Below are 13,203 nucleotides of genomic sequence, written 5' to 3'. Positions count from 1 at the left end.
AGAGAGAGAGAGAGAGAGAGAGAGAGAGAGAGAGAGAGAAGTAAGTATGGGAAGTTGTCTGTGCCATCAATCCTTTTAAACAACAATACAATATTGCTGTCTGTTGGGTTCCAGTCCAGGGCAGAGGGGGAGGAGAGGGAGGAAGGATCCCTGACATTGTCCAGAATGACAGTCTGGTCTTTACTAAGGCTGGACTGGAGAAGGATTGCTGGCAGATAGCCAAAAGCTCACAGGCAGCAGAAACCTGCAGAATAGGTTGGTCCCACATCTCTTCGTACCTCAAGCAAATGAGTCATCTGGCTCCCCATCAGAGCTGCACACTCACCTCCAGGCTCCTGGATTGCTGTTAACAGGTATGTGGAATGCAGCATCTGGCCCACTACACCACTCTCCCTCCTACCTCTCCTCCCCCCCCAGGCAGTTTGGCCCGCCCCTCCCAGTCCCCACTACCTCTACCAGTTCCAGTTCCAGCTTTCTGTTTCCTCTCCCTGCAGCTACCAGTTCTTTAAAACCCAGCAAGTCTTTTCTCCCCTGCTCTGCTTCTTTCCGCTCCCAAGAGGCGGCCATGGCAGTTTTGGACTCCTCTAAATACCTCCAGCTATTTTATCTCCATCCTATGATAGCCATGATTTCACTGTGCTCTCCCTTACAGCATCTTATTTTCTTTTCCTGAAGTAAAAACACTTTGACAAAAGCAATTTAAAGAACAAAAAGCTTGAAGAAGGTGGGCACACATGCGTTTAATCCCAGCACTCAGGAGGCAGGGGCAGGCAGATGTCTGAGTTTAAGACCACCCTGGTCTACAGAGTGAGTTCCAGGTCAGCCGGGGATACACAAAGAAACACTGTTTTATTTGGGCTCAAGTTCATTTTCTCAAGAAGTCCTGGTCACAGGAACTTTGGTAGAGTTGTACCCACAATCAGGAAGCAGAGAATAATAAATGTTTGGACTCAGCTCACTTTCTTCTTCATGCACTGTCTAGCATCCCAACCCAATGAATGTTGCAACCGGCGCTGCGTGGCTCTTCTACTTCAGTTAATTTAATGATTATAACCTCAAAGGGATGCCTAGAGGCACCTCCCACAGATGATTCTAGATCAAAGCAATTTGAGAGTTGAGAGTAACCATCACAACTGATAAACTTGCTAAATTCTAGGCTTTGTGCTCCGTGGGAAACACGGCCTTCTTTCATGAAGCTTACAGTGTGATGAGATGACCAAGAGTGAAACAAGTATTCCGATAGATGAGTAGGTCCACAACCAGTGGTTCTGCTATCCACTCAAAGTGAAGTGAACCATCTGTGTCATGTAAACACCTAGAGATGTGATGTTCTCAGCTTCAGCTGATCTCAAGAGCAGTTCTTTGAGAATAAATTCTGACTATATTACATAAAACCAAGGAGTTTGTTGGAAGATTGTAGACAGATTATAGACAAACACACACACTTTTTATCCTCTTTTGATCAACAAGGTCATCATTAGCAGAAGTCAAATCATTTTATACTCTTACTTTATTTTTTAATTAATTATTTATTCTGTGTCTTTCACATCAAGTATCTTAATCCCATCATTTCCCTATCCCTTCACATTTGCCCTCTGCCCCTGCATTAAAAAAAAAAAGTTAAGAGGAAGAATACAAATAAAATAATAAATTAATTAATTAAAAAGGGAAGCTGCAGTGTGACACAGTGAGTCAAGCTGTGAACCTCCTTGTCCTTATGTCTGTCTTACTACAACCAAAAAGAAATGTGCAGAATACTTAAAAGGCTGAGTACTTCATAGGAAAACTGAATGCTGCAGTAGTAATCTAGGCTTATTTTTCAAAAATTTAAAAGTTTTAAAAATTCAATAGTATCACATGAAATACATCACTTTGAATGGATATCCTATAGTTACTGCAAGCTTTATATTTCAGGAAAAGGTGTATGTGCTACACGCTTCTATATAGAGATGACACACAGTGAGTTGGGTCAACGCACCAATGGCTTTTGATGCATATATATTACAGGTGTCCAACCTAAATCTTCTTTCCAAGTTACTCTAAAATACTTTGTCATGAGACAGGGCAAGATGGTACAGAGGTTCTTTCTTCCATCTTGTGTTTTTATTGAGGTCAGTTTAGGCTTGAGTAGAATTCGATTGCCTTGATGCAAAGCTCTGTGGAAAATTACCCAACTTTGTTCTAAGAACCCGAGATCAGGATGTCCCAGCCAATTTAGCTTATGTTAAACTGTGTGCTTGTGCAGCAACCCTCCAACTAACTGCTTGTCTTAGCTTCTCTTAAACTGCAGCTGTTGGGGATGAGTAGACGTGTCTTTTGCCTTTAAAAATCCCACACCCTGGACTCTTGGTGCTACCCTTGCATCCCTGAAAAAGTGGGATAGGTAGTGCAGGCATAGGTAGTACTTTTCTAAAAAGGATTCCATCAGCATAAGAAATAAGATGAGCACTTGACAAATGGGATCTCACGAAGGTGGAAAGCTTCTGGGCAGCAAAGGAAACTGTCAGTCAAATTAAGTGACAGCCCACAGAACGGGAGAAATTCTTTACCAGTCACACATCTGATAGAGGATTAGTGCCCAGAATTAAAGCTAAACACAAAGAAAATTATTGACCCAATTAAAACTGGGGGTTGTAGAACCAAATAGAACAATCTTAAAAGAAGAACTACATATGACTAGAAAATACTTTTCCAAAATGTTAAACATCCTGAGCCATTAGAAAAAAAATGCTTTTAAAACTACTTTACGATTCCTTCTCACCCTATTTAGAATGGGTAGCAAGAGTCCTAATAACAAGAAATACTGGTGTGAATGAGAGGAAGGGGAGTTTATACACTGTTGGTGGGATTGAAAACTACTACAAGCACTTTGGAAATCAGTGAGAGGATTTATCAAAACACTATAGTTCACATGTTCCTGCTACTCAAGGGACTATATCCTCTGTCACGGATAATCTTGTCCATTATTACCTTATTCACAATACTAATAGACACAGCTTAAATGCTGGTGAAAGAATAATACAGATGTGGTACATATACCCACTGGCATATTCCTCAGCTGTAAAGAGAAACTAAATTATGGAAATGTCAGGGTTATAGAACTGGGAAGAATATTTTAAGTGAGGTAACTAACCCAGAGCCCAAAGGACAAATGCCGCATGTCCCTATGAGAACGCTGGCTTCAGCTCTTTACTGTTGTGTGAAAGCTAAGAACAAGGAAGGAAATAGGTTAGTTAGCATTAAGAAGATTACATAGTAGAATACAGGTAAAAATGTAGAGGAATATTGTGGCCAGAAAAGTTTAGACAGGGAGAAAGACTAGAGGACTTGGCAGATCAAAGTGCAGGATTGGCAAGAATTCTCATAGAACAAAATTAATGGACAAGAATACATGGAAGGCGTTTGTGGTGATGGTAGATATGGATGGTAAAGAAATGGAAAGCAAGGGTTGTCAGCATGCCAAGTGTGCATATATGAAATTGTTAATAGCGATAGCAAAACACATTTTTAAAAATTGAAGTCCAGTAGGGAAGGAGGAGGAGTAGACCAGAAAATGGATACCTGGTAATGTCTGAGCTAGCTTTTTTATGTTATTCCATGAAATCTTCAGAAATGCATTTTTCAAATGTATCTGAACTTGTGAAGTAATAGGTTTCATCCTAACATCCTCAAAGTTAATTATATCTAGGGCTGGATAAAACTCCTTTCAGAAGCCATGGATAATAAAACAAGATCCCCAGTTCAGGAGTAAGATGGTTCCTTATAAGTTGTTAAAGACTAATAACAGCAGCCTTGAACATATCTCAGCCTAAAGTCATTGCTCTGATTTTCCCACCAGAATTTAAGGGAAGACACAGTTGATAAAAAATGCGTTGGTCACAAGATGTGAAGTAATCTCTATTAACAGCACCCATTGTCTCAGCTTTTGTGTAATGGGGACAGAGGGAAGCCAGGAATTGGCTTTGTTGCTTCAGGGCCTCAGGAATTGACTTTGAATGTGAACACATGCTTTATTGCTTCAGGCCTTTCAGTAAGATGAAGTGTGGAGGATGCACACTTTGCCAGATCACATGATCCCTAGACACTTTGACACAACTAAATTAAGATCAGAGGTGGCAACGACAGAGATGGGAAGAGAGTACCCAAAACTTCTGCAATATTTCATCTATTCCTACAAATAAGAATGATGGGCAAGGAACCCTTATTCACAGAATAACTGTCAGAGTAAGAACTGCATTGCAGCAATTGTAAGCTAGCCACGGAGATAGAAATGCCGCAGCAATTTTGTTAGAAAAATATAATCCAGCTCACAAGCAATAATCTCACTTTCTTGCCTTCTAAATATATTGTAATTGCCAATGAGTGCTTCACCTCTGGCAGAGCCTGAGGCCCTTTTATGTAATATCAAAAGGGAGCCGTGTGGATAAACTATCTTGCTTACACAATGTCAGCCCCATAGTCCATCTTTTCCACTTACATTTTTACTAAAGGTTATTTTTGTTGTTGTTGTTGTTGCTGTGTTCGTGCATGGATGGGTGCATGCATGTGTGTGTGTGTGTGTGTGTGTGTGTGTGAAACATGGCTTCGCTCCATTCCTGGCTGATCTGGAATTTACTATAACAAGGCTTAGCTGGAGAGCTAGGTTAACAGGCTTGCGTCACCACACTTGGATTGAAAGTTCTCTTCATATTTGGATGCTTGAGCATACTTTAAATATGGTCCAGGAGTTAGTAAGTAAAATATTCACATTAGCTCAAATTACCCACTTGATATTACTTCCTGGGTATAAATAATAGACATATCAACTATATTGCTACATCTCTCAAGTAAGACAGACGGCAAACTCCTACCTCTCCTCTCCAGAGGGAGGCTCATATTTTGGTACTCAAAGTATCACTGTGACATTTCTAACTCTACCTTTTATCAATCACAAGAGCTCTTAGCACACTGTCTACCCCAACGGTCTTCATGTGTAGCTGAAAACTCACTAGTTAACCTGGATCATCCAAGATCCTTTTGAAAGACTTTAATTTGCAGAGCAAGGATGTAGGAAGAAAAATAGTTCTTGCAAGCAGAATATAAAAACTCACAAAGAATGGATGTTCACATGGGTGGAAAGATCAGGAATTATGAGAACAAGAAAGGTTAATATGGTGATGGGGCTAATGGTTATATGCTAGGCTGATCTTGCTAAATAGGGCTAGTTACTGAATTATCAAACCTTTGCGGAATAACCGAAGGGTCTAAATGTACAGCCAAGAGAAAACCAGAGTTTGCAAGGAAAAAAAGGGATAAGAAGCTTCTCACAGGTCTTGGTCCACGACAAGGAACTAGGCCCCAACCCTGGAACAAATGGTCCCAGATGACCAGCCCTTTCTGGGTCACACCTGACCAACAGACAGTCTGGTGTCTTTCCAAGTCATTCTGTGGTTTTTCCTTTAAAGAAGAACATGTCATGTCACACCTTGGTGATCACTCAAACATGACATCGTACTTTGTAATCAATCACCTTGTGCCCCATGCATGTATGATTTACGGGTTTACTCTATAAAAAGAGCCTGAACCCCTTGAGGGGTGTGCAGCTTTCCCTGAGATTGCTGACACCCGGGTGCACTCATTCAATAAACACCTCTTGCTTGTTGAATCTCCTGGCTTTGGTGTTTGTGTCACAGGGCTCTCCCATCGGCCCATCAGGACCCCAGAATTAGGGTCTTATACTTTTTGTTATATATAGATAAAACAAGATTGAGGGGAGATGACCAGTTCTCTCATTAACCAAGATGAGATAGATTTTTCCAAGCCAGGAACTTCAGGTAGTCTGAAACCTGGGTCAGTGAGACCTATGGAATTCTACAAGAAATAAAGCCTAGGTTATATAATTGGATGTAGTGAATATGGAACAGAAACATGGAGAGAGGAGCTCTGTACCACAGAAAGAGAATTGGAGCAAGCCCAAGGACAGCTGGCAGTGAGCTGTGCCCAAGAGCTGCGCTGTCTCTAAGGAGATAGCCCTATGGGAACCTGATGACCTGTTTCACTTTGCTTTGTTTTGTTTTTAAAAATTATGTTTATTTTGTGGGGTATGGAGATGTGCATGGGCATGGGGGAAGTCAGCCAGGCAACAGTTCTTTCCTTCTGTCACAGGGTCTCAAGTCAGGAGGTCAGGTTTCGTGGCAAGCTCCTTGGCCCCTGTCATCTAGCCAGCCCCAAACAGACCTTTTCTTTATGTTTCAGGGTTCTCACTGCATGCATGTTTCGTCTTGTCTTCCTGGATTTCATTTTCTCATCTCCCACTCCTCTGAGGATTCCTCTACTTTTGGAATCCTTCCCAGCATCAAGGGATCAGGAAGAAAGCCCAGCAAATGACTCAGGATTCCCCAGAGCTTAATGGGTCTGCCTGGATTTTTACAGCACAGATGATCCACCTGGCTTTCCTTTCCCCTAAAGCAGATGTCACAGATGGCACAAGAGTAGATGTTTTGCTTCCTGTGGGGAATCTGGTGGGAGCCTATCACCAAGGATGAATGGGGTGGGGGGTGGGGACTCTGCAAAGGAGATACTGCTTGAACTAATTTCTGAAGGGGATTTGAGGCGGGTTGAGAAACAGGTTTCCTTGATAAAACCTATGAAATAAATGGAGGCAAGACGTCTTTCCCCTCCAGCTCATTACTGGACCAGAGTTGGATCTGGCATCTGGGGATGAGGCTCTGCTGTTACTTGCCTTTATCCTGGCCTCTGTTGTAAGCTAGGCTGTTCCCTTGAGCATGTCCAACTGCCAGGTCCCACCCACAGAACACTCTTAACTGCCCTAATGGCTGGACACTGACCCTACTCTACAGAGTAAAAAAAACCCAATCTCTGGACTAGAAATCCCACCAATCCCCACCCTGGAAAGCTTCCCCTGAAAAGTTCCACCCCCTTCCCCAAGGAAACTCTATATAATCCCTGGCTTCTGCTCAGTTTCCTTCCATTTCTTGCCAGAGCAGAGGCATTCACCCTACTGATGTTTTCCCTCCCAATGAATCTCTTGTGTGAGATGTTGAGCTAAGCGATCTTGTGGTATTCTTTGGCTCCTGACTGCCTGGATATCTTTCCATCCGAGCTGCTATAATGCTACATCTGGTTCCCAGATTGCTTTCACATGCCTGGGTATGGAGGCTTGTGATCTAGGTGTTATAGGTGGAAGGGTCATGGTATGCTCTTGGTTGACAGCCACTAGCTTCCTGTTTTGGTTATCTTCAGGTGGCATTTTACCCCAGGCCGATCCTGGAAGCATTTTTCACACTCAGGGAAGGGTCTATGACCTAAATGAGCATATCAGAGACGTGTCAGTCCAGAAGCATTATTTTAAAAGTCTTGCCACAATTTTCAAGAGAAAGACCTCTCTCCACAGTGCTGGGGCTTCCAACCATTGTAGAACCATTTGAAAGATTCGGTTACTCCCTTTTTTCTTTTTTGACCTTGAAGGTATAACTTGCAAACTTACTTTAAAATTCTCATGTATTCCACATGTGCTGTTGAAAAAAATTCAGAATGATCTTGTAAACAGCTTGTGTATGTGTGTTTTAATACACATTACAAACCAAACACTGAAATATCAGTAATAAAAGTTGTAAATCAGTGATTATTATGCTAGATCAGATTTTTTTTCAGTTTCTAAGACATGTTAACAAGGACTTGGGTCCAAAATATATAATTAGTATCACTGAAATGACAGAAACAATGGAAAATTCTGCCTCTATCTTCCCAGTGCCCATGGTACAGATGTCAATTATGGTGACACACATTCTTTGTTCATTGCAGTTGTCACCAGTAAAATCTTGCTTTCATCATGGACTTCTACACAATTTTATCTACTAAGTATTACTTTTCTCTATCCTTTAACTTTTTTTTTAATCACTTGTCCAGTAAGAGCTTTCTTTTTCTTCTCACATAGAAATACTGAATATCCATCATTCATCGGTAATCTTATTGAGGTCCTACTATAAGGGAAAAGTGGGTAATTTGGGGAATAAAATAACTATATCCAAAGCAAGATAGTAAGTAGTGAGCTAAAATTTCAGACTAAGCAAGATCCTGCAGCATCTACTCTCATTATCCCTATCTTCTTAGCCTATCTCTTCATCTCCTCAAATCACACGACTTACTTTCAGTTCAAATTTTGGCAAGCTGCAGGGCAATATGGAGGGTTGCCTTATGACCTTTTACTGTGCGGATTATTTCCCAATTAATTTACTTATCACACTCCTATATATCTTCTACCTTTCAGCCAATACTTTCTTAGGGAAACTTTTCCTTATACCCCAAATTAGGCAAGATTTCCCATTGTGTACCATTGCCATCCTATTGTTTGATGTTGGGTTGTAGGTACCATATTAGAGAGCAAAGGTCACCAAGAGGCTAAGCCTTCATTTTCTGAAGAAGGAGAGTGGTACAGCCTTCTTGGAAAAGACTGACACTCAGCTATCTCACTGGAAGTACTTTATTCAATCATATACAAGCATCAGACATATATAATTGGAGCTGGGAAAGGTTCCAACTATCAAAGCAATTTTATTCTTGCTGTCCATGAGAGCAGACAACCCACACAAATCTCAAGGTTTCCAGGAGTGTCTTAGGAGCAAGGTCAGTGCAACTGCTAGATGTCACATAGCACCAAATGCAGACTCTCCAGAGAAACATTTCTTTAAGGTTTAAACAGACTTAAAACAATTTCTCTTTCTCTACCAATCAACCCAAATGTACCAAAGGGAGTTGCACTACTGGGCAGTTTGATTTTGTTAGATTGGTCTAGCCTTGTTGGAGGAAGTGTGCCACTTTGGAGGCAGGTTTTGAGGTCTCCTGTGTTCAAGATACCACTCAGTGTCATAGTCCATTTCCTGTTGCCTACAAGATGTATGACTCTCAGCTACTTCTCCAGCACCACATCTGCCTGCACATCAGCATGTACACAATAATGATCATGGATTGAATCTGCGAAACTAGAGGTAATTCACGCCAATTAAATGTTTTCCTTTATAAGAGTTGCTGTGGTCATGGTGCCTCTGCACAACATTAGAAACCCTACCTAAGACAGTTTTGTTTTCTATCCTGGGTCTCTAGGCTATCCAGAATCCAGTTCTTGGTCATTTAGGCAGTATCAGGTATGGGCTCCCTCTTGTGGCATGGGCCCTTCCCACAAGTTCTGCATGTTCATTGCCTCAGCACATCTTGCAGATGGGATTATAGGTCTAAGGTTTCGTGGCTGGGTTGGTGTTCCAATTCCACCACTGGAAATTGCCTGGTTACATAAGATGGCTTGTCTGTTCTCCATATTCCCCATCATTAGGAATCCTCACTAGGGTCACTCTTATATGTTGCTGGGAGTTTCTACTGACTTAGGTTTCCACACCACCCCCAAAAGTCCTCCAATTAAATTCCAGTTGCCTCTCCCAGTACTCTCTTCCACCACCCCATCCCTCCTGTTCCCCAATGCTCCTGCAAAATCTACTCTATTTTTCTTTCCCAGGAAGATCCTCATGCCCCTCTTAGATCTCTTCTTGTTATTTGCCCTTTCTGGGTCTGTGGATTGTAACATGACTATAATTTACTTAACAGCTAATATTCACTTATAAGTGAGTACATTCCAAGCCTCCACCTCCATGAGTATTAGGATTAAAGGTATGGGCTACCACCACCCAACAAGCTTTTGAATTGTCAGTCGTTGGCTTCAATTCCAGGGAAAATGAAGTCTATTCAGAACATCCTTTCTGCATCACTTTCACTAACTCCCATCTGACAGAGGGCTGATCGTGTGTGTGTGTGTGTGTGTGTGTGTGTGTGTGTGTGCGTGTGTGAGAGTGTGTGTGTGTGTGTGTGTGTGTGTTCAAGAAACTAGACATCAACAAACCAGATATTCCACTTTTAAAACGGGGTGCAGATCTAAACAGAAAATTCTCAAGAGAGGAAACTCAAATGGCTGAGACACTTAAAGGAATGTTCAACACTCTTACCCATTAAGTAAGTGAAAATAAAAACTACTTTAAGATTTCGTCTTGCCCCTGTCAGAATGGCTAAGAACAATAGTGCAAGTGGCAGCTCATGCTGGCAAGGATATGGAGCAAGGAGGACATTACTCCATTGCTAGTGTGAGTGAAAACTTGTCCAGCTACTTTGGAAGTCCATATGCGTCTGTGGACTGTAACATGACTGAAGGAAATCATTGCAAGCCACACATCTGTCACAGGCCACACATCCAGAATATATAAAGAACTATAATGAAAAAGTTGAAAAAAACCAACAGCCAATTCAAAGAATGAGCCAGCTGTCTAAACAGAGAGTTCTCAAAAGAAGAAATAAAAGTAACTAAGACATATCTCAAAACATTTTTATCATTTCTGGAAATTAGACAAATTTAAATAAAACAATATTGGTGCCTGTTGGTGAACATGGTATCGGAAACATCTTAAATCTAAATTCACAAGCCATGATCACTCATATGTGACTCTAGAATGAACTATATTATTCTTGCTAGAAAACAAACAAAAAAGAATGTTCTGCCATTCTCCTTGCCTCAGAGAGAAGTTAAAAAAGATGTTATATCAAATTTACTTACATACCCTAAAATGTGAATATAAATGTGTATTTTATCTTATGTAAAATCTTAACATTTTCTGCTTAACCCAACATACTTGGAATATTATCATATCAATGTAAAATCAATGGAGGAGTAATTTGTGAGAGGTTTCACTTTCTTATTTTATTTTTTACCTTTTGATGGAGGTATTTTTAACAGCATTTCAGGGAAGGCACAATATGGAAAATAAATATCCTGATATGTATGATAATTTATTAATTATGTTTCTTTGTATTTTTTACTTATATATTAACTGCCTATGAACGGAAAATCCAAACATGCAACAGTGATAAAATTTAGTCAAATTTGGCATTTTTTTAGTCATATAAACTACAGCTTTACATACGTATTTTACAGGTTTATTGTGTGATGATAAATGATGTGTTGGGACCATTTGCTTCCGTGTGTCTGTTTGCCCTAAGTCCTATACATGGAAAAAGGTAGCTTGTTTACTTTTTCTACATTATAAGACTAATATGCGTTTTAAGGAAACAATTCTTAAGAGTCACAGAGTCCCTCTCCCATGTGTACTAGAATTTCTTATCCTGAATATCTATCCATAGTTCCTCTATGATTCTCTTCAAGTTTTATTAATGTAATGCTGAGGATGGAAACGAGAGTCACACATATGATAGGCAAATATTCAACCTCTGTAACAACCCCATTGTGATTTTCTGTTTGTTTGTTTTGTTTTTGAGACAGGGTCTTACAAAGTATTCAAAGTCAGAATGAGAAAATTTAGTGATGTGAGGAATGATTGACAAGTGGTATCCTGAAGCTTCTCATGCTGAAGTTGTGCTCTATATCTTCATTTTATTGCTGTGTTCAGGTATGAGGCGGTCCTGGAGAAATGGATGTTAGGAAAACCATCTTAACAATATGAGCAAGAAATAAAAGATAGCAGTTCAGTCACTCCAGTTCTTGTGTGGCAAAATCCGAAGAGCATGGGCAAGAGAGAGAGAGAGAGAGAGAGAGAGAGAGAGAGAGAGAGAGAGAGAGAGAGAGGGAGAGAGAGAAGCCTTGAATTTTGGGTTTAAGACTTTATATTTTATTCTGATGGCTGAGTGATATATATATATATATATATATATATATATATATATATATTAAAGTGAAGTGAAAAAACATTTAGTTTTTATCATTAATAAAATGTGGCTCATTTGTTTTCAGGAACAAGCTTCATTCCCCTTTGTAGGACCAGGAGGAGAGATAAATAGTACAGCCCACTCGTTCTAATGATAAACTCCTGTTCCCACACTTTCCTGTTGTTTTCTAGTGCTGGAAGGAAGTACTAATCCCCCAGCTATGTTGGCATTACTGACATGGACACCAAGGTCATGGAGGATGGATAGATTTGTTCCAATCGGCCACATGTGAACTGAGGATGGCTATGCTATCTTTCTACAGTAAGGAGAAGGCATTCATTTTCACAATTCATATACAATACCTTCCTACAGGCATTGCTTTTGCTTTTTTATTTATTTTTTGAGGGACTTACTGCTTCCAAGCTAGGCTCACACTCATCATCTCCCTGCCTCAGCATTCTGCATGATGGGATCACAAGTATGTATCTGCCACTTGGCTGATTCCTTGTTTGAAAAGCAAAGAAATATATACTGGGCTTTGGATGCAACTGAACTGGTAGAGTGCTTGTCTAATATATAGGAAGACCTGGGTTCAAGCCCAGTAATGCAGGAACCAGGAATAATGACAAACTAAACAAAGCAAAAACAGTGATATACTTAGATTTTGGTTTTAAATTCCCAACATTGCAAAGAAGCCCTTTTAAAACATGTATGAAGCCATGTTCTTTTGTAGTGACATTCTAAAATAGAGCGTCACTACAAAAAAAAAAAAAAAGCTTAGAGTGAAAATATTAATTGTTAAAACATTCTTGAAAGTTTTACACAACATGGTTCCCTTTTTTGATTCTGTTTCCTTTGTCTTAGTCAGGGATACTACTGCTGCGAGGAAACATCTTGACCAATGAAACTTGGGAGTGAAAGGGTTTATTTGGTTTGTGTTTCCACATCACTGTTCATCATCAAGGGAAGTCAGGACAGGAACTCAAACAGGATAGGAACCTGGAGGCTGGAGCGGTTGCAGAGACCATGGATGCTGCTTACTGGCTTGTTCCTCATGGCTTGCTAAGCCTGCTTTCTTATAGAACTCAAGACCACCAGCCCAGGAATGGCCCCACCCACCATGGGCTTGGTCTTCTCCCATCAATCACTAATTAAGAAAATGTTCTACAAGTTTGCCTACAGCCTGACTTTATAGGGGCATTGTCTCAACTGAGGCTCTCCTCTCTGATGACTTCAGTGTGTGTCAAATTGACATAAAGTTAGACAGCTCACCCCTCTGAGTCTTTTATTTCAACCTCATTCTGACTCTTCTTTAACTATATGAGCATCTGTACTGTACCTCTACCACAGTTACCATGGGGCTATCTGAGGGCATTTGCACTTGCTAGTTTGAAGTTACAGTTTATCCTAGCAAGGGGTCACAGTGAAGGGAGCCTGAGGTAACTGGTCACATTGTGTTCTCATTCAAGAAGCAGAGCAAGGCATGCTTATGTTCAGCTCAGT

General features: G+C 40.5%; 1 protein-coding gene across 1 annotated transcript; it reads right to left on the bottom strand.

Moving 5' to 3' along the window:
• Positions 1-6,152: 6,152 nt before the first annotated feature.
• On the bottom strand, positions 6,153-12,158 carry Zfp57 (ZFP57 zinc finger protein). Its single transcript, XM_051175312.1, is given in 5 exon segments — positions 6,153-6,623; positions 7,118-7,233; positions 7,236-7,410; positions 9,547-9,579; positions 12,114-12,158. Coding segments are annotated over 5 exon segments (717 nt in total). The 3' UTR covers positions 6,153-6,275.
• Positions 12,159-13,203: the final 1,045 nt, after the last annotated feature.

The sequence above is a fragment of the Phodopus roborovskii genome, unplaced genomic scaffold (assembly GCF_943737965.1).
Source record: "Phodopus roborovskii unplaced genomic scaffold, PHOROB, whole genome shotgun sequence".
NCBI classification, from domain to species: Eukaryota; Metazoa; Chordata; class Mammalia; order Rodentia; family Cricetidae; genus Phodopus; species Phodopus roborovskii.
Note: the sequence above shows the minus strand (reverse complement) of the source record. Positions and strands in the feature narration are given on the sequence as shown.